Raw genomic sequence first — 20,765 nt, 5'->3', positions numbered from 1 at the left:
CCACCCGCGGCGATGCGTTCTTGCTGGGATTGGGAGCCCGAACTCTTCTCCTCACTGCAGAACGAGGGGGCCCTCAACAAAGATGGCGGCTACCGCGCAGCTCTCTGAGTTAATGCAGCCCTTCCGTCTCCCGCGCGGAAGGGCAGTATCGCGAGATGGGCATTGTCGCCGCTCTAGCTTCCAGACTTCGTGAGCGAGGACCCTGGAATCTCTATGGTCCCTAAAAAGGTGTGGGTGTGCTTGGAGGGTACGTTGAGCTAGGTGCATGGTTTCCGGTCGCCGCGGTGCATTGTGGTAGAGAAGTCGTTGAGAGTTTGTGCTTCGCGCCTGAGCCCCGCAAACGAGTCGCCATGGTGAGTAAAAGAGGAGCGCTTGAGCTTTGGTTTCTTCTAGGCTGAGGCGTGAGAGCGGGCGTCCGGGTTTGCTTGAACGAGGGTGAGGCGCTCCATGCGGTGTCCTCCATCTCCTCTTTTCAGTGCTTCGGGCCTACGGTGGCCATGGCGGGGTAGGAGGAGCAGTTACTCGCTTGCCTGGCCAGAGGATACTCCCTCCCTCTTGAAAGCGCCTGTAACATCTTAGAAAGGACAAAACCTCTTCTACACCCCTTTCTCGCTCCCCGCCCTCAAAAAATAACCCCAATTCCCAGCCCAAGGAAAGAATATCCCGCTTTGCGAGATGGGCTTGGATCGTCCGAATACGGAGTCCTTAACACGCGCTCCTCCAACACATATCCCATTCCGCTGCCGAAACCCCAAGAAAGACGGGCCTCAAGCTAGTACTTGAAAATAGCACCTCATTATGTGCAGTACCTAGTCATTTGTTCACTTTGGCTTTTATCCCCTAGGTATCTGTGATAAAAAGCAAACTCAGGGTGGTTTACAAATAAAGTGGAGTATCTTTTGATTTTTTCCATCCTGTTTTGCTGTTGCTTTTCTCAGGAGAGAACTGCAAACTGCTGTATCTTAGTTTTTGCCACCTGGGAAGTAGGAAAAAATAGGAACTACTAATTTTGTATTAAACAAGGCTGTGTTATTTAGACTGAAATAGACTGGTATGATCACAATATTAATGATTAGTAGGATATTTGGATATCAAATTTAAACTATAATGTTGAACTCTTCAGTAGTGTTATCTAATGCCCAAATCTCCAGTTTTTGCATTGGAAATATTTTTTAAAACGTTATTTGGGGTGACTCCCATTTCTCCTTAAACTGTTTTCAGACTTCACAGCTCCTTGATGCTCCAATTGGATTAGAAGCTTTACACTAACAAAAGGAACCCTTCCTGGAAGGCAGACTCTGAATCTAAGCTAATACATCTAAATTGTAGTATACTTGCAGTTATGCAAATTTTTAGTAATCTGATATGTCCAGTTAGCAGTTAGTATTTAAGCAAATAGATTCTATATCCGTTCACATCCTGCTTTTGATGATATCCTTCACATATTCCAACATTGCAGTTGTTAGATATAAAAATATATTACAGCTTGATATCTATAATTTTTATTATCCCAGAGTGCAGGACACGGAATAACGGGCTCGAGTTAAAGGAAGCCAGATTCCAGCTGGACATCAGGAAAAACTTCCTGACTGTTAGAACAGTACGACAATGGAATCAGTTACCTAGGGAGGTTGTGGGCTCTCCCACACTAGAGGCATTCAAGAGGCAGCTGGACAAGCATCTGTCAGGGATGCTTTAGGGTGGATTCCTGTATTGAGCAGGGGGTTGGACTCGATGGCTTTGTAGGCCCCTTCCAACTCTGCTATTCTATGATTCTATTTTCCTGCAAGACTATTCCATGATGACCTATATTTTCATTGCACCACTTCAGTTTAAGTTGGATTTCTGAAATTCTCCAATATTAACATGTCTTATTAGCTAATAGCTAATGCTGTTCTCCAGCACCTTTTTTCTTTTGTCGCTCTTTGTGATCTAATTGTCTAATGTCTTTCCCTTTTGTGTAGCTTCCTAACATGTCTGAGGACCCAGATCCTGCCCAACTCATTTCTCTACATTTTCCAGGAGTGCATGCAGGCATGCAAACCTTGTCCCTAAATATCTGTTAAATTATTCTCTTTTTCTAAGTTATCTAATAGTTTAGGGAAAGATAATGTACACTGTAAATCATTAAATATTCCTGATTTATTTTTCACATTTGGGTTCATGTTCACATCAACATACTCACATTTTTGAATACATCTAACAGAATACATTACTTTGAAAATGAGATAGTGTGACACCATTTATTTTATTGGCTATAACATATCGAGCATGTCTGATCTTTGTGTACTAGTCTTTGAGTAGGCAAACAATATTATACTTCTGGGAACAAAAGATTTAGGACTGAGAAATCTAATTTTCCACTTGTTCTAATCATCACACTTCTGCAGTATTTGTTGGATACAACTTGATTTACTTTGTTGTGGTACATTTAAAAGTCCAAATAATGTCTTTGTTTTTGTACAGTCTCACACAATTTTGCTTGTTCAACCTACCAAACGACCAGAAGGCAGGACTTATGCGGATTATGAATCTGTGAATGAGTGTATGGAAGGTAAATACCACTACTTTAGATGGAGATGTTTCCGATTATTTGTCTTCAAAGAAGTATGAAGTCTAGTTCCCTCTAAGATTGGGCAAATTCAGTAAGTCAATTCGGGGGAAACTAATCCAGTAAAAATCTTGGGCTCCTGTCTCCCCCCCCCCACTTTTCTTGGGGATACAGTAATGAATTACCTTGGTTGTACCACCTGTACTTAAACATGATGGTAAGATCTACACTAGATCATCTTTCATTTGTGAGGAATTGCTGCACTGCTATTTTTTCAAATGCAATGGCTACTCAGGTGGGCACACTAATGAACACAGTGCAGTATCCACCATTCTTAGAACGTGATTGAGTGCCACCTGCATAATATTGTAACTGCAGGATAAATAGTAGAATTTGAAAGGCCATGTGTTTTTTTATCATTTATGTTTGTAGCATGACCACATGCCACAAGATTTGATATACCCTACTTCTTCGATTCTAAGACGCACTTTTCCCCCCATATAAACATCTCTAAAAATGGGGTGCGTCTTAGAATCGTGAGTGTGTCTTAGGTTTTTTTTCCCTGTTGGTGGTACTGAAATTAGTGTGCGTCTTACAATCGATGGCGTCTTACAATCGAAGAAATACGGTAGTGCTGCAGTTGTGGGAGAAATGGATGGTTATGCTGCTATTTCAGTTTGCTTTTTTTTTAGTCTGCTAACTTCATGCACATCTTTGATGTTGTTCAGGAATGGAGGTTTTAAATTAAGTTGCATGGTTATTCACAGCTGCACAGCTTTGCTGGTACACAGTGAAAAAAGCTAAAAAGAAAAAAACAGAGGAGGAAGAGAAAGATGTGGAGGAGAGGGAAGAACGTGGGAAAGTCATGGTGCCATTTTGGTGTGGGTGTGTTTTAAAATCCAATACATAAAAACCATGATGGGTCAGACTAAGGGTCCATCTAGTCCAGAATTCTGTTCATCTAGTGGCTAACCAGCCACCTGTGAGAAATTCCTAAGTAGGATATGAGTGCAGTAGCATCCTCACACATGTTCCCCAGCAACTGGTGTACATAGGCATACTGCCCCTTATACTGAAAGTAGTATATCGACATCAGGACTAGCTATGCAGAATGGTTTAAAAATCAGTTGTGTGGCTATTCATAGCTGCATAACTTTGAAAGTGCACAGTGAAAATAGCTGCAAGAGCAACAACATAGATTCCCTGCCTACAAATCCCATGAAAATCAGTGCAGGTAAAAAGCAGGGAATGAAAGGAGAAGAAAGAGAGAGACTCAGGGGGGGGGGGGGGATGTTGCAACCCTGATTCTACATCTTTAAAGACACTCCCATTGGTAACAATTGTATTACCGTTACAATGGAATATTCATGTCTTTGTAGTACACAGAAACTTCAAGCACAGAACAAGTCGTCATAGAAGTAGCCCGGTAAAAAACAATATCGAGGGAGTAATAATGTCAGCCCAGTGGAGTGTGTCCTGTGTCCTGTACATGAGCCAAACACAGTACATGATGAAATGCTAGTGTAATTTAATTCAGTGTCCCCCTGATGCTGTTCACACTCCTATGTCTGTAGAAATAATTGGGTGTGCGTGTGTATTTGTAATAGTGCCAAGCATAATACAGCCTGGATTAGACATTACTTTCATTCTCACTATAAGAGCCTAATACTCTGGCCAGGTTAATATATAGATCCATTTAATTCATTTCATTGACAAATAGCTAGAATCATCATCATCATCTTCTTGAAATGTCTGCAACCAAGAATCTGAAACCTTAAGAACAATCATTCACTTCAATTTTTGCTTTACTAGTGTAGAATTATGAAGACATCTTAATGCCATGTTATTTGTACACATCTCCACATGAAAGCTGAATTGGCCATACTTAAGCTAATCTTTTAGCATCACCTTATTTCCTTTCTGATTTCTTGACATCTAAGTGTGGTGTACTGGCTAGAGCATTGGACTGGGAGTTGGGAGATCTGGGTTCTAGTCCCCACTTGGCCATGGAAGCTCACTGGTTGACTTTGGACCAGTCACAGACTCTCAGCCCAACCTACCTCACAGGGTTGTTGTGAGGATAAAATGTAGAGGAGGAGGATTATGTATGTTGCCTGGGGTTCCTTGGAGGAAAAAAGGTAGAATATAAATAAATATATAAATAAAGTGGCGAGCTGGGATCCTAAAGTGCTGAACAATGTCCTTCCCTCTCAGGAGTCTGTAAAATGTATGAAGAACACCTGAAGAGAATGAATCCTAACAGCCCTTCAATCACATATGATATTAGCCAGTTATTTGATTTCATTGATGATTTGGCTGACCTCAGCTGTCTTGTGTAAGTATTCTCTAGCTTATCTTCTGTAAACGTATCTCTACTAGCTTATGAAATATGTTGAAGTTTCCATATGTGCAATGGGGCTTTTAATACTTTTGCTCCACAGCTCCTATCTATTTCTGTTATTGGTTATTAGGGCTGTGCACCGCCTCGGATCCATACCATGAATCCAAAGCGGATCTGGGTGGTTCAGACCCTTCCGAACTAGATCCGAGGCGGTTCGGGCGAAGGCTGAGGCGGCCCGAAGCCAATTGGCTCCGAAGCTTTGTGGCACTTCAGAGCCGCCCCCACCAGTCTCCTTACTTGCTGCCTCCGTCACCATCTTTCTTCTGGCAGCTTCCAGTGCTGCCACTGAAAATGAAAGGGAGTGGGCTGCACCAGAAGCTGCCGGTAGAAAAATGGAGGCAGCAGGTAAGCCCCCCTTCCCCACTTACCTCCGTCCGCCACCACACATGTGGCAGCAGACCCAGGTAAGCCCCCCTTTCCCCACTTACCTGTGAGCGGTGGTGGTGGGCTCAGGTAAGGGGGGAGGGGAGCTTACCTGGTGCCTCCACCATGGACGGCGGAGGCACCAGGTAATTGGGGAGAGTTTTCTCCAAGTCGGCTCGGAGGGCCCGGATTAAGGCTGCTTCAGGGGCTCCGGATCTGCCTCCGAGGCAGATCGGGGAGGGGGGGCATCCCTGCACAGCCCTACCAGTTGCTGTTGATGTGAATTTGTGTGTGTAATACATCTACATCAGGTGTTACTTGGAATGTAAGATTATTTTGAAATCGTCAAAATTTGCCTAATATAACTTCCACTGCATGCAGAACAAATTTTGGAACTTTTGAAAATTTCATTAGCTATTGTAGAACCAGTGCTTGAATTGTCTGGTTGATTGTGAAGCCTAAAATGGAGCTGTCAGTCCAGTCCAAAGCGCTATGGGAGTGTCATTTGACATATGGAATTCTTCCCATGCAAAGCACTGCAGGTTTGGAGTAATTACATGGCAGTATTAGCTAGCTGTGACTTTGTGAGTGGCATGCTAAGAGCCCAAGGCCTGAATCTGATTATATTTGGAATATACAGTATTTTCAAAAAACATATGGATGGCTTACATAGCTTATGGAACCAATTTAAAAACCATTTACAGTTAAAGTCAAATGAAATATGGCAATGTAAGTAGTCTATAGATTGGATCCTTCAGGAATTTAAGCGTATTTCAGAGCCAAGGTCTCATGAAAGTGATTGTTTCTGTGCCAGTACATTTATTAAATTTCCTTGCGACCATATGTATTCATCGAATGTGTTTTGGGAATAAAATTTTGTAGTAATATGATTTAAAAATCATATTACCACATATTGTATCAAATATTAAAATAAAATAAATTTAATATTTAATATTAAATCAAAAGACTAAATGAGAAGATTGCCATCCATTTATGCTGTTTGCATGGCTGGTATTTGACAAGAAAACAATGATAGATGGCAGTAGCTATAGTGGTTTAAAGAATATATAGATGGAAGAAATTAGCTTACATCCTAAGTTTTGTTCTGTGACTGGGAGAGAGGTGTGGGCGGCTGCACACGGAGGGGGAGTTAGCGAAAAAACTGGATAAAAAGCAATTATTAAAAACTGGGTTTTAAAATTTAAATTTGATGTTTTTAATTTTAAAAATCATAAGTATAATTCTGTGATTCTAAGTACTCTCTCTCACTTAAAAAGTAATGTAGCAAACATGCTAAACCTACAGTTATAGTCTTATAAAAATGAAGTTACCTACCAGTCAGACATGGGCATTTATTTCAGTTTTATCTCACGGAAATGGCCAGCCTAACTAACTAGGTCTTGCAAGTTCTGGCTTTCAGTTTCTCTGATTAAAGTCATGTGTGCAAAGACCCAGGCTACATAGAGTTGTTGTTACTCTATGCTTATGTGGTGGTGGTGTCAGGCCAAGCAAAGGAGAGGAATTAAGACAGAAAGAGAATAAAGTAATTTGCATGAAAAGTCATGGGCATTTATTTTTTGTTTGCTAATTTTTTATGGTTGAGGGCAAAGCTGGGCCAAGATAGAGTTAAGCAGAAAGGAGCAACATTGGAAAGAAGAAGAAAAGATAAAACTGTCCAGTGTGCATCTTCCTGTATCCCCATATTTCAGGTTATTTAAAACCCTTGAGCCCCTCCCTGGCTCAAGCAAACATGGAGTAGGCTGTGCACCTCCAAGCACCTTGTGCACATCAGAGTGTTAGATCAGAAGTGGTAGGTAAATTCTGGGTATTCACATTTGTTTTAGATTTTAGTAAGCCACCAGAGGGCATACTTGGAGCATGCCACCAAGGATAAATGCATCAAACAGACACATTGATGGGACACAGCTGTTCTCAGCAGAGCTAGTAATCCTAAGAACTCATTATTAGCTTTTGTTTGTATACCTTTCATTGTAACTTGACATGTAGCCGCAATATAGACTTGAGTTTAATTTTTGGCTAAAACTTTGTTAAGGGGTAACCACTGCATGCATTATTCCAGAAAAGTAAGATAATTGCACTGAAAAGCAGGTGAAGATCATTTTGTTGACTTTGCGGAGTTAGCCCTTACTAATGTACATGTGTGTGTAGGTACTTAGAACCACATCAGTCTTGTTCTCTGACTCCTGAAGTTGCCGTTCTCCATGTTTAGAATTGTCAGGTGTCCTTTTATTTAGCTTTGGACATTTAGCTTTCAGAAATCTGATGTGTTCGAGAAAAGAGACCACAGCTCCACTGCCATTTTTTATCTGTTAGGGGTAATACAATAGGTGAAGTTAAGATCCTGGAGCGGTGTAGACATGCAGTTGGGTATCGTTGTCATCTGGAGCTGACCTTCGTCCTCCATAGAATAGCTTACATTGACAGACAGCAGAAAACCCCCAGGTGGATTGAAACTAATGCCTATTTCTTGCCATTTGATTCCTGATAGACAAAGATCCAGTTTCCCACTGTTTGGGAACTTGGGCTCTGCTTCTCTACCAGGATATTGAGACTTGCTATTTTTGAAACTATTTTGAAGAAATGAATGATAAAAAGACTCGGCAATATTAATTGTCTTGGTTTTTTGCTCCTTCAGTTATCGTGCTGATACTCAGACATACCAGCCCTACAATAAAGACTGGATAAAGGAGAAGATCTACGTCCTTCTCCGCAGACAAGCTCAGCAAGCAAGCAAATAATGAGACAGCATGGTTAACAGGGCTTTAAGGGAGGGTTTAGACAACAGGTCTGTACAGCATTCTGTAGTGAAAGTTTTGTATTGTAGTCCTCCTGTTCATTCTTGTTAGTCCGTATATGGGACTGAGTCTGTTAGAATTTCAAGGGATTTATTCAGTTCAAATTTTTTTAAAAAGGAAAGGAAATGCCTTCTGTGAGTGTTTAGTTTAATTTTTCTCTTTGCTTAGACAATTTGTTTTTGTTCAACACCCCCAGGATTGCTCACATCTGCTTCACCAGTTATTGTGTGTATCCCTCTCTGGTTTCTCCTCCCCACAATGTTATTACTTGGAAGCAGTAAGTCATAGCAGAGAATACAATAAATGCTCTTTAGTTACATGTGTTGAGTGGTGGCTTAATAAGCTATGTAAGTTAAAGGTGGCCAGCTTGTTGCAAAAAACAACTTGAAGCTTGAATATTGACTGGCTCATGCAAGATTTTGAATTGCATCATAACACATCGTGACAACATATAAATACAACTGAGTTCTTGGATTTTTGGTTCAGCACTTTAAACTGGCTTTGAGTCCTGCCAGTTACTATTTCAACATTTACATTTCTCAAGAAAAGATGGTTTGGAGCACAGAAGTAGTGCTTTAACAAATTTCTTCAATTGAAGTACCAGTCATCTGTTCATTGACATTTGCTCTGAAGAAAATGTTTCCTCATAGCACTGGCTATGGTATAATCCAACTATCAGTACAATATAGTAGAATCCCAACTGTTACTTCAGAAGTAATAAGGAAAATGTGGGATAGGAATGTCAAAAACCTTGATCACATGCAGAACAGTTAAAATATTCTAAGCCTAAAAGAATTGTAGTTGCCATATATATCACCAAGTTTCTCTAAATATGAATAACAGGAATCTTTTACTAGTCTGGTGTACACACCTGAAAGATTTTAGTCACTGGATAAAATCCAGACTTGCCCTTCCACAAACAGAAAAATTCCTTCTGTTTGAGTTGGGGATCAAAATCCAGTCCCCTTCCTCACAGTGGAGCTCGCAGGTAGTCTGGATCCAATCCAGCATATTTAAATCATGGAGGAAATGAATATAAGGCTAGCAAAATGGAGTTGCAATATTTGCTGGCTGTGGTACTTACATATTTAATTGCTATCAATGTGATTACAGAAACATCTCACAGGCATCTTAGATTTTTAAAACATGAAGTACCCCCAGTGTAATTGAATTTCATCTCCCCCACCCCCACCCCAAGACACGTGGCATTGCTCTGGGCTACGTCCCCCCACCCCAGCACCAAATCCAGTTCTCATCAGTCATTGTGGCTGTTCCTACGTACTTTGATGCCGTTGCACACCTCCAAGTAACTGGCAATCAGTCTGTTAACCTGGCTGTGCACTCTTTATCCCTATGACATTAGGTCCTTTTACCATCCAAGGGAGGGAGAGTCCAGGTGGTCTAAACATTTTAAAATGCTAAATATGGCAGGATGTAACCATGAGGATTACTCAGTTGCAACAGCCACTTAATAGTTAAAGGCAGGGGCCATGGCCTTAAAAAGTGAGATGCCCCTGGGGGTAGTCATAAGAAAACTATGTACTGCTTGGGCTTATTTAAGAACGTTTGTTGTATTCAGTGCAGCAGTTTCCAATGCCAAAGACATCTATTTTTATGAAAAGAGAACTAAACAATGGCATGTCTCTGTAACCTCTTAAGGGCATAACAGTATAGCTAGAGAAATTGCAAATTCAGCATTTCATTTTAGATTGGTATCCTGCATGTAAAAGTGTGCTTCCTGCTTATTGCATATGGTTTAAGAACATTGGAAATAGATAGGAAACTCCATTACAAACGTTTTTCAGCCTACACACGGCAGCCAGAGCAGAGGTGGGTAACTTGTGGCCCTCCAATCCTAGCCAGCATAGGCAATAGTGAGGGATGATGGGAGTTGTAACCCAAAACAACTGGAAGGCCACATGTTGCCCACCCCTGAACTAGAGGCAAGTACTTGTTTCTGGCTGAATTTGTGTGAGAAACATCAGTCATAATATTTGTATCCTTAAAATCATGAACTGTCACCAATCAGATTTGCAAGTCAGCATAAACAAGTAATCTCTCTGCTATCATAACTTTCCTGGTTCACACAAGATCTGGTTGTTGTGGATCTTGCTGCACTTTCATGTGTAATGTCTTCGGTTTGATTTCAGCCAGTATGGTGTAGTGGGTAGAGTGTTGGATGTCGGGGTTCTAGTCCCCACTCAGCCATGGACTCACACTGGGTGACTTCGGGCCGGTCACAGACTCTCAGCCCAACCTACCTCACCAGTGGCCATTCTTAAAGGGAATTCAAAGGCAGATAACAATGTGAAATTGCTTAAGTACAATTCATCAAGAGTGTCAACTCTATTTCCTGTGGTTTGAATAAGGACAAAAGTTTTTTGTTTGTTAATCGCACTACGTATCTTAATTGGTTCACCATTGCAATTATTTATTTCTTTATTACATTTTATACCACCCCATTGCCGAAGCTCTCTGGGCACTTTATAAAAGTTAAAAACAGTGAACATTTTTTAAAAAAAGTATACAAAATTTTAAACCATCAAAAATATAAAAACAGTATAAAACAACAGTATCCATTTAAACAACAACAGTTCTGTGGTCCATTAAAAAACAAACTCCGCATATGTTGTTAAATGCTGTTAAATGCCTGGGAGAAGAGAAAAGTCTTGTCCTGGTGCCGAAAAGATAACAATGTTGGACATAACAATGTTATGTCTATGTTATCACCCAACCGTGTTTTGTAAACGATAACTGTGAAGGTAGTCATCATTGACCTTTGTGCATTTCAATTTCCTCTGACAACGCAGGCTAAGGGCTTCATCCTATGCATTTTTAGACAACAACAAAAAGGTCCTGCAACTCCCAGCATAGCCCAGCCATGCAGTCCGTGGAATGCTGGGTGTTGTATGACTTTTTTCTGTCCAAAGATACATAGGACTGCACTCTAAATCTGTTAGTCTTTAAGGTGCCACAAGGCTCTGTGTTGTTTTTGCTGCAATGGACTAACATGGCTACCCCTCTGGAAAGTATGGAAGAAACAGTAAAACATGGAATCCACTTTCATCACTGTCCACAGCAAGGCTTGGTCCCTTGTTGAGACTAGATGCAGCAGTGTGTGTGTGTGTGTGTGTGTGTGTGTTGTTGTTGTTGTTGTTGTTGTTGTCCTTAATTCAACTCAGCATTGGCTTTAGTTAAATGATGGAGAAGTTATTAGATGTTCTGCAGATTGAGGTAACAGAAAGGGAACAGTGGCTGTTCAGTGAGTGCCCTATTTGGCTGCAATCTATTTTTTGCCTTGAATGTTTAGCACCATGCAGATGTGGCAGAAATGGATTTGTATCTTACATCTGTGGAATTAGGATGTATGGGGTGGTTTTTTTGGAGTTTTGCATATTATGAGAAGTGATCCTTTTATTATGTCCTCTTAATAAGCATTTCATCTCTGCTGTGGTTTCAAAATTGAAAATCACTGAAGTTAAAGAAAACCCCATCTGGAGATATAACAAGGAACGTCGGCAATTAGTTCCTTCTAATTACTGTAATCTGAACTATGCTTGTGCAAAGAGCTTAGCTAGCTGGCTTGTGGGCAATTTTCCAATTTATACTCTTGCCTGCTCCTTCCTGGTAAACTTCACTTTGAGGCTGACATACGCATGGATAACAAACTAGGCTCCATATCCCAGCTCACTGCTACAGCTTCTTGAGCATCAGCGGGAGTCTAACTGGCAATTTATTTCTTCATCTGTGGGTTGATCTCATTTTCTACCTCCTGTTGTGTCCTCTTATGATCCAACCTTGCAAACAGAATGCAAATGTTTACCAATCCACTAAAATATATATCAAAAAATCCACATTTTCTCAATTCTATCTCACTTTATGACATATTCCTATAAATGCCCACCTTTCCTCCTTGCTGATGTTCTCTGCAACAGGCTGCTTTGCACTAGTCTGATTGCAGAACGTCTTGAAACCAAATAAAGGACTATTCAGTGTCTGTTCCAGCATTTTCTATGCCCAGCTTTTTTCTGCACACAACCATCCACTCCTGAATGGCCCTCTTGTGGCCCTGTAATGTGGCGCCTCTGTTTTATTTTATTTTTATCCCTGGCCTTCACAGCTTTTGTTTGATCACTCTCTTCAAATTATAGTTCCTGACTTCCACCACCAACTTAGATCACCCATGTTCTTATAGTCACTCTTTAAGTTTTTCACCATTTCTTTAGTGACCAGGCTCATTCAAAGGTGTTGGTACAGATGTGCCCATCTGCAAGCAAAGCCACTCCTGTTCATGCTAGGTTGCCGCCCTCCCAACTTCTCTGTTGATTCTCCCCTCCTGCTGCAGCCCTCTATCTCACACTATTTTTATTTATTTATTACATTTTTATACCGCCCAATAGCCAAAGCTCTCTGGGCGGGTCACAAAAATTAAAACCATGAAGAACATAATAAAACAACCAACAATCTAAAAACATAAATACAAAATACAGTATAAAAGGCACAGCCAGGATAAAACCACACAGCAGAAGTTGATATAAGATTAAAATGCAGAATTAAAACAGTAAAATTTAAATGTAAGTTAAAATTAGTTGTTAAAATATTGAGAGAATAAAAAGGTCTTCAGCTGGCGATGGAAGGAGTACAGTGTAGGCGCCAGGCGGACCTCTCTGGGGAGCTCATTCCACAGCCGGGGTGCCACAGCGGAGAAAGCCCTCCTCCTAGTAGCCACCTGCCTCACTTCCTTTGGCAGGGGCTCACGGGAGGAGGACCCCTGTGGATGATCTTAAGGTCCAAGCAGGTACATATGGGAGGAGGCGTTCCTTACTATAGAGGATTTGTAGCGCCCTCAAGAGGGTGTGCAGACGGCTGAAGTGGGGAGAGTGGGCAGAAAAGTCCTGTGGCATGAGCAGAGAATTCCACCCGCATGTCTTAGGATCTGAGCCAAAATGTCACTGTCGCTTTATGTATATACCATCCTCCATTGCAAAGGTATAAAACTTATGGCCTCCTTGGGTCCCAATCTGCCCCCACCCCCATGGCCATACCTCTTTCCCCTGACCACTAATTTTGTGGTAGTTTTCCTCCATTTTACAAGGTTGTAATTCCTCTTCCAAACCTTTAGTTACTGGCAGTAAGAGCTTTAAGGTCAAATATACTGGTGTTTTGGGCCTACCCTGTCTTGTGTTTTGGCCCCGCCCACCACTAGAATGCAGCCCTTGAGAGCCTCCCCCAAATGGAATTTGGCCCCCAGGCTGAAAGGAGTTCAACCCCTTGCTCTATTCCATTTTAAAGGTGGGAAAGGAAAGGGAAAGGAACCTCTTGTGCAAGCGCTGAGTCATTGCTGACTCTTGGAGGGACACCAGCTTTCGCTGACGTTTTCTTGGCAGGCCTTAGAGCGGGGTGGTTTGCCGTTGCCTTCCCCGGCCGTTATTACCTTTCCCCCAGATAACTGGGTACTCATTTTACCGACCTCGGGAGGATGGAAGGCTGAGTCGACCTGAGCCGGCTGCCTGAAACCAGCTTCCGCTGGGATCGAACTCAGGCCGTGGGGAGAGTTTCAGCTGCAGAAACTGCTGCTTTACCGCTCTGCGCCACACGAGGCACCACACGAGGCCCATAAAGGTGGGACTGAGATGCAATTTGGAGATTGCTTAATAGTCAATAATTCCCCGTAAAACTGAGCTCCGGTAACACCTGCCTTATATGTGCCATTGCCTTCTGAGGCACAAAGGCCCCTTTCTCTGTTGCAGCAGTACCCCATATTTGGAACCCCTCGCCCCAAGAGGTTAGGTTGTCTCCTTCAGCAATTGAAAATATTTCATTTTAAGCAAGCTTTTGTTTCTGTTGTTTAATTTAGGTCACAATCCGATGCATGTCTAGACAGAAAAAAAGTCCTACAGCTCCCAGCCATGTAGCTGTAGGACGTTTTCCTGTCGAAACATGCATAGGATTGCGCCCTTAACTTACTTATTTCGTTTTGACAATCTCTTTTTCTTGGCTTGTGATGGTAATCTCATTTTAATGATGGATTACTGTTACTGTTATCCATCTGTCTGTTAGCGACGTTGAGTGACCCCTTTTTCGGTGGGAAAAAGTGGGATATGCATTTTTGTATAAATAAATATCCAAAATGACTTTTCTCGAGGCATTTTGCTTAGCTCACAGTCACATCTAACATAATCACTGCAGTTACTCTTCCTTGACTATCAAGATTCTGCATGTCACTGTTTAAAGCGCTGGGCTAGCTGCCTACTAGCAAGACGAAACCGCTAAAAGGCTCTAATGTAGGAGAAATGGGCCCACAGAAAAGCTGCCCTGACATGCACTTCCTGACTCTGTTCTCGTCCTTCTCTTGCGATGCGTTTCCCCCTATATATTTCACAGGTGAGTTGTGGGAGAACGGTGACATTTTGCACGTTTTTATTACCCTTTTCTCACCAGCTTCGATTGCCTTGTACATTGCATACTGGAGGGAAGCGAGTAGATCACAACTTGAGAAGGTGCGGTTGGAGCTTAAGTGCAAACTGAGAAAATGGGCAAATTTCTCTCTCCACCCCACCGCCTGTTCCTCCCTAGAGAAATCAAAGTAGTCTGTGTTATTACTGTAAATGTGCCAGAAATAAGTGAGAGTAGCCACTTCAGGCTTTTGGTGGCCTCGATTGATCTTTTAATATGACAGGGTTGGTTTTTTGTGCAGTAAGCTAAATGCAATTAATAACAATGAATTAGCCACAACTTTGGCAGTCTGGTATTCAATGCTTGTGATCTCGCCGTTGCGCTCTCTTTGCGGTGCTGGTGGAGCTTCCTCAACAGCTTGGCGCTCTTCTGACTCCTGTGCCTGGGGAACGCAGAAGAGAGCGTGGCATGATTGGAAACTTCATCTGGGTCCTTCTAACGAACTGTAAGCGTCTTACCCAATTAGAACTAAAAGCCCAGAGAAAATTGATCTTCATCTAAAAAGCTTTCAGAGCTTTCCAGCTCTTACAGCTGACCTAGGAAATTCATTTGTTGTTAGGGAATACATTTGAGTGGCAGCTGCCATCTCACTTTGGATAGCCAGCTTAGGGTGACCACATGGAAAAGAGGACAGGTCTCCTGTAGCTTTAGCAGTTGTATAGAAAAGGGAAATTCCGCAGGTGCCATTTGTATGCAAGCAGCACCTGGTGAAATTCCCTCTTCATCACAACAGCGAAAGCTGCAGGAGACCTGCCCTCTTTTGTACCTGGTCACTCTAGCTATACTAGACATCAGTGGGTGGGCAAAATAGTCAAGAACTGCTGCCCCCATGTTGAGGATTGTCCTACCCACATCATCAAGGCAGAGCCTAGGATATACTACAGCTCAGCACCCGATCACAGCACACCGCAGCCAGTGTAGAAAGCCACACAAAGGGAGACCACAATTCAGGGATCATTGTTTGTGTCCTGTGGCTATATCTCTCCGGCCTCATCTTGCACATGCTTTGAGCTTACAAGGGAGAACTCTACTGAGGGAAAACTGTGTCGAACAAACATGCACTTGGGACACAGAGGGGGCACTTCGCAGAAAGCAGCCTGGCATCACGACAGACGTGGGACCCTGAGGATGTTGCTAACACTATCTGCTTTAAAATCACTGGCCTGGAATGCCATGCATAAACTCCAAACCCACTGGGCCACGGGCCTGGACAGAGCACACAGATTTGCAAGGGAAGGGGCAACCCTTGCTGCAAAGCATAAATGCGGCCACTATCACATCCAACCCCTTCCCCTTTGCCACTGCCTCTTGGCTGAACATTGCTCTTCTCTCCCCCCCCCCCCCCCGGAGAAGCAGCATCTCCCACACCCAGGGGAGGCACTCACCACATGCAGGTAAGCTCTCTGTTGGCAAAGGCCAGGCACTCCACTCCAACCATTGCCACTGCTGGTCAAACACTGGTGAGTACCACATTCTCTGAGTTCCACTGCAGCCCCCAAGAGGAAAGGGGCATGCATACTCACCATTTTGGTAATCTCACCTAGCCCCCCCCTCCCCCTCCCCTCTTGCCTCCTGACAAATGTCTGCTGTGCATTAAGCTCTCAGGGTTCTCTGCCTCAGCTGCTGGCTATTATGCATTATTTTTGCTCTGTGTATTTATTACATTTATATCCCTCCTTTCCTCCAAGGAGCCCATGGCCGTGTACGTAATCCTCCTCCGACTTTCCATTTTATCCTCACAACAACCTTGTGAGGTAGGTTAGGCTGAGAGTCACCCAGTGACCTTTGTGGCCAAGTGGGGGGACTAGAACATGGGGTCCATCCCACACCGCATTCTATGCTGACCACAAGGGAGTCCCACCCCAAGATGCTGCAAGCTGTTCCTCTGTGGCGATGGTGACCTATGTGCTCCAGGTAGGCTCCTCCTGTTCCCTCCCTGATCTGTGACAGACAGTTATGCAACAGGTAAAGATGTTCTAACCATGAAGCTAGTGCCATAAGGGACACTACACCTGTGGTCTGTTGAGCCACTGCCCAAGGCAGAGAAGCCTTGTTGGCTACTCTGGTTGGCTACTCTGTCATTCCAGATGATTCCAGATGCTCTAGCTTGTGGTTTCTTTATTGCTGGGCAGTGCTGGCCCTACCACAAGGCAGGATGAGGCAGTCACTCCAGGCAGCAGCTTTTGGGCGTAATAACATTCTTAGTTATTTATTCCTTTCCACTGCCAGGGATGAAGAAAGATGCTTGTGGGATTCTCTGCCTCATATATTAAAATAACTTTGTTGGCTTTGGATACTACGTACCTGGGGCGGGGTGGGAGGGTCACCATTTGCTGCTCTGCCTGAGGTAGCAAAATGTCTTGGGCCAGCAACGGTGCTAGCAATGGAAGACACTTGTTTGGGATCCCTTTCCCACACCCTAGTAGAGTCTTTCCAAACCAGGTGCCCTCCAGTTGTTTGGGGCTTCAACTCCCAGGGTTCCTGAGTTGAAATCCAAAGCATCTGGAGGGCAGGATCTGGCTTCTGTAGAGCAGGATTGGGCAGAAGGTAGATTCTTCTGGCGTTTTGGACTTCAACTCCCAGAAGCCCCTGCCAGCATGGCCAATGGTCAGCAACACTGGAGGTTGGTGCCCCAAACATCTGGAGATGTACTTTCTGCCCAGGTCTGCTGCAAAGTATGCAAAGCATTGAGTAGGCATAGGACCCTGAAGTGGGGAGAAAAGGTTAGTTTGCAAGAAACGTGTTTTTTCTCCGATAGCCTTCCTGCCTGCTGCAGTCAGTGATCCTGAGTTTTTGCGGGGAGTTCAGGAGCGATTGTAATTTCTCAGAACACTTGCCAAGCGAAAGCCAGAAAGTCTGAAATAAACCGAGGTGATGTGTGCCACACTAAATATTGCTAATGAGCATCAGGTGTTTGCAAAGAGGAGCCCGGCTCCTCATCCTCTGTATGGTAATTATTTTGAAGATCTGCTTAGCATTTAGATTGCTTGGGGGAAGAAAAGCATCCAGCAAGTGATTGCCTTGTTGCGGGGTGGGGTGGGGTGGGGGATGCTGCCGTATTAAATGGATCTCCTTGAATGCGGTTTTCATCTATCCAGACAGAAAACAGAGGTGACACTTTAGGTTGGGATAATTAGAAGGGCTTTGACATCATTGAGCTGTCCTTGTCAATGGCGCTATAACATCTCGCCTGGAGATTCAAGAGAGAGAGAAAGAACTGGAGAGGTGGGGCGGAGGAGAAGAAAGCAGCGCACAACGGTGTGCTTAAGTGGGCTAAAAACCATCAGCATTGAACGCTCTCCGTACTGAAGCCTGCAAAAAAACAAAAACGAAAGGTCTGCGCTGAGAAGCGCCAACTTGAATTGCTCACGCTTTGTAATTTATAACCCAAAGGGTAAACACTTCGGTAACATTTACACACAGCTACATCTGTCAGCTTTTTAAAGATCTTTCTTTTTCAGCCATTAGTGATCGGGGCGGTGACACCATTCAGCTAAGATCGTTCTTCTGCGGTGGGAGAACTCCAGAATAAAAATGTTTAAAATCCCCTCCAGGCTGTTGCAGATGCTTAAGAAGAGGCGGCATCGGGCTCTTTTCCAGCTGCTCCACTTGCCTCAGCGGCAGTTAACAGGGGTGGTTGGGAAGTTCAAAGTGAAGTCTTTGTAATGGGGCGCGGGAGGAGGGGACTTAAGAGTTACAAACCCAACAGCAAAGTCACAATGACCCTGTTCAGACAACATGCTGAGCCACGGTGGCTAAGCATTCTGAGCGAAACATTATGGCTTAGCATGTCATGTGATACATTCCTGACCATGATGGCTACATGAATATGGTTTAAACACGCTCACTAACCACTTGTTGCAAATGGTTGGCAGCCTAACAATGGCTTAGCGTGTTGTCTGAACAAGTCCAATGGGGCTTGTGACCTTCAGCTGTGGTCCCACGAGAACATTTCCATTACCACTTAGGGACTTAATGACTGGGTCTGCACAATCAGGGAGGGAAAACAAACCACGGCGTCTTATATTCCCTCCCTGCGTGTGCAGGTTGTGAGCTGCCTAATTAGCGTAATTACCCTTGCTGGGTGGAGGTTGTTATGCTGTCTGAACCATGTTGCTAGGCGGTTTGTAAACCGCCCCAGCCAGCCACCCTCGCCCAATGGCAGTGGAAGTTGGTGACTCTGATGTCAGGGGGCAGTGAATCCGTTCCAGGTCTTAGTCAAAACCAGTCAGGAATCTGAAGGTGCTATCCAGGGTGCTCTTTGCAGAGCTCCTTTAAAGTTCTCACTGAAACCCAGAGCGGATTCACTGTCCCACTGACATCGGAGCCACCAGCCTCCATTGCCCAATGGGTAACGCTCTGTAGCTCAGAGGCAGAGATTAGGCATTGCTTACCAGCTTTAACGTCTTCCATCTCCATTCAAAGAGGATCCCAGGTAACAGAGGGTGTGGAAGTCTTGCCTGTGACTTGGGAGACCCACCGCCAGTCAGAACTACAGGGCTTGAGATGGTCCTGGCAGAAAGCAGCTTCCTATGCCTGCCTTCTTGAACTGTAGGTCAATGAGAAAGAAATGGGAAGGCAGTTCTTCTGAATAGTGCTGTGCACAAGTGGTCTCGACATTCTCCGCCCTATTTGCAGGTGGAGAAATTGGAGGGACAATTTCACTGAATTTCTCCAGGGGGAGGAGGACTTCTCAACAGTTTCTCACAGGTAGGGAGCCCTGGAGGAACCTTTAAGCAATATAAGCACGTGCTTAGGGCACCAAGGGAAGGGGAGCACCACAGAGTATCGGTACCATAGCTGTAGCCATCTAACTTTAAGGAATTCCAGATTAAAACAGGTTTTCAATCAATTTTTGCGTTTGCACTTCCCCCTTATAACATTTTTATTTTATTTATTTATTTATTTCATCAACACTAAATTTCTTACCTTTGAAATGCTAGGGGTTCAAGACGGGTGTCTATGCCACAGGGATGGGGAACATGTGGCCTTCCAGATGTTGTTGACCGCAACTCCCATCATGCCTCAGTATTGGCTATGCTGGCTTGAGCTGATGGGAGTTACAGTCCAACAACTTATGGAGGGCCACATGTTGACCACCCCTCTATCCTGCAATTATCAGGGGAGTCCTTTTAAGCATATCTCAGCTTAGCGTCCACATCTGGGGAGGTGGATTTTAAGTCAGGAGTGTGACTCCTAGGAAAGCATGAGAGCCCCTAGTTTTGTACCCACATGTGCGTGTTCTACAGCTGTCAGTTTAAGAAAGGAAGTCTGGTTTGGTATTAAATCATAGAATAGCTGAATTCAGGAATCCACCTTAAAGCATCCCCAACAGATGCTTGTCCAGCTGCCTCTTGAAGGCCTCTAGTGTGGGAGAGCCCACAACCTCCCTTGGTAACTGGTTCCATTGTCGTACTGCTCTAATAGTCAGGAAGTTTTTCCTGATGTCCAGCCGGAATCTGGCTCCTTGTAACTTGAGCCCGTTATTCCATGTCCTGCACTCTGGGAGGATCGAGAAGAGATCCTGGCCCTCCTCTGTGTGACAACCTTTCAAGTATTTGAAGAGTGCTATCATGTCTCCCCTCAATCTTCTCTTTTTCAGGCTAAACATGCCCAGTTCTTTCAGTCCCTCCTCATAGGGCTTTGTTTCCAGACCCCTGATCATCCTCATTGCCCTCCTCTGAACACGCTCCAGCTTGTCTGCATCCTTCTTGAAGTGTTGTGCCCAGAACTGGATGCAATACTCAAGATGAGGCCTAACCAGCTGAATAGAGGGGAACCAGTGCCTCATGTGATTTGGAAGCTATAATTTATTTATTTACTGCATTTCTATACCACGCAATAGCCGAGTCTCTATAAATGCAGCTCAAAACAGCATTTCCTGAGTTTTGCCCTCTGCCTTTCTGTGGCTTGAATATTCAGCATAGAGTTCCAAGCTCTGTTGAAGAACCAGAATAAAACGAAGAATGGCAATGGTTCTTCATAGAGAAGAGCAGAGGCGGGCCGACTCCAGGAGCATTTCTTTTCTCTACCCCCACCTTTTCTTTCTCAAACCCCAAAGGCCAACAATTGCAATCTAGTTTAAAAGTGGTGGGGTGGCCAGGACTCAGAATTAAGGAACAGGGTACCTCTGACCTCATGCTCAGCACAGAAACTCATTTCCAGTACTCTCCTTCCA

At 43.8% G+C, this 20,765-nt stretch overlaps 1 protein-coding gene across 1 annotated transcript; it reads left to right on the top strand.

Annotated features, from left to right (window-relative positions):
- Positions 1–245: 245 nt before the first annotated feature.
- Positions 246–8,448, top strand: ERH (ERH mRNA splicing and mitosis factor). Its single transcript, XM_063118850.1, has 4 exons — positions 246–353; positions 2,467–2,554; positions 4,766–4,886; positions 7,972–8,448. Exons 1-4 carry the CDS (start codon positions 351–353, stop codon positions 8,072–8,074), a joined length of 315 nt encoding a protein of 104 aa, XP_062974920.1. The 5' UTR covers positions 246–350; the 3' UTR covers positions 8,075–8,448.
- The last annotated feature ends 12,317 nt before the right edge of the window (positions 8,449–20,765 follow it).

This window comes from Elgaria multicarinata, chromosome 2 (assembly GCF_023053635.1).
Source record: "Elgaria multicarinata webbii isolate HBS135686 ecotype San Diego chromosome 2, rElgMul1.1.pri, whole genome shotgun sequence".
NCBI classification, from domain to species: Eukaryota; Metazoa; Chordata; class Lepidosauria; order Squamata; family Anguidae; genus Elgaria; species Elgaria multicarinata.
This window is presented reverse-complemented; position numbering and strand designations above follow the sequence as displayed.

Bases quoted from the DNA above. Each gene is read 5' to 3' on its own strand.
- ERH (XM_063118850.1), top strand. The intron at 2,555-4,765 runs GTAAATACCACT...CTTCCCTCTCAG, and splicing joins TGTGAATGAGTGTATGGAAG to GAGTCTGTAAAATGTATGAA. The intron at 4,887-7,971 runs GTAAGTATTCTC...TTGCTCCTTCAG, and splicing joins GCTGACCTCAGCTGTCTTGT to TTATCGTGCTGATACTCAGA.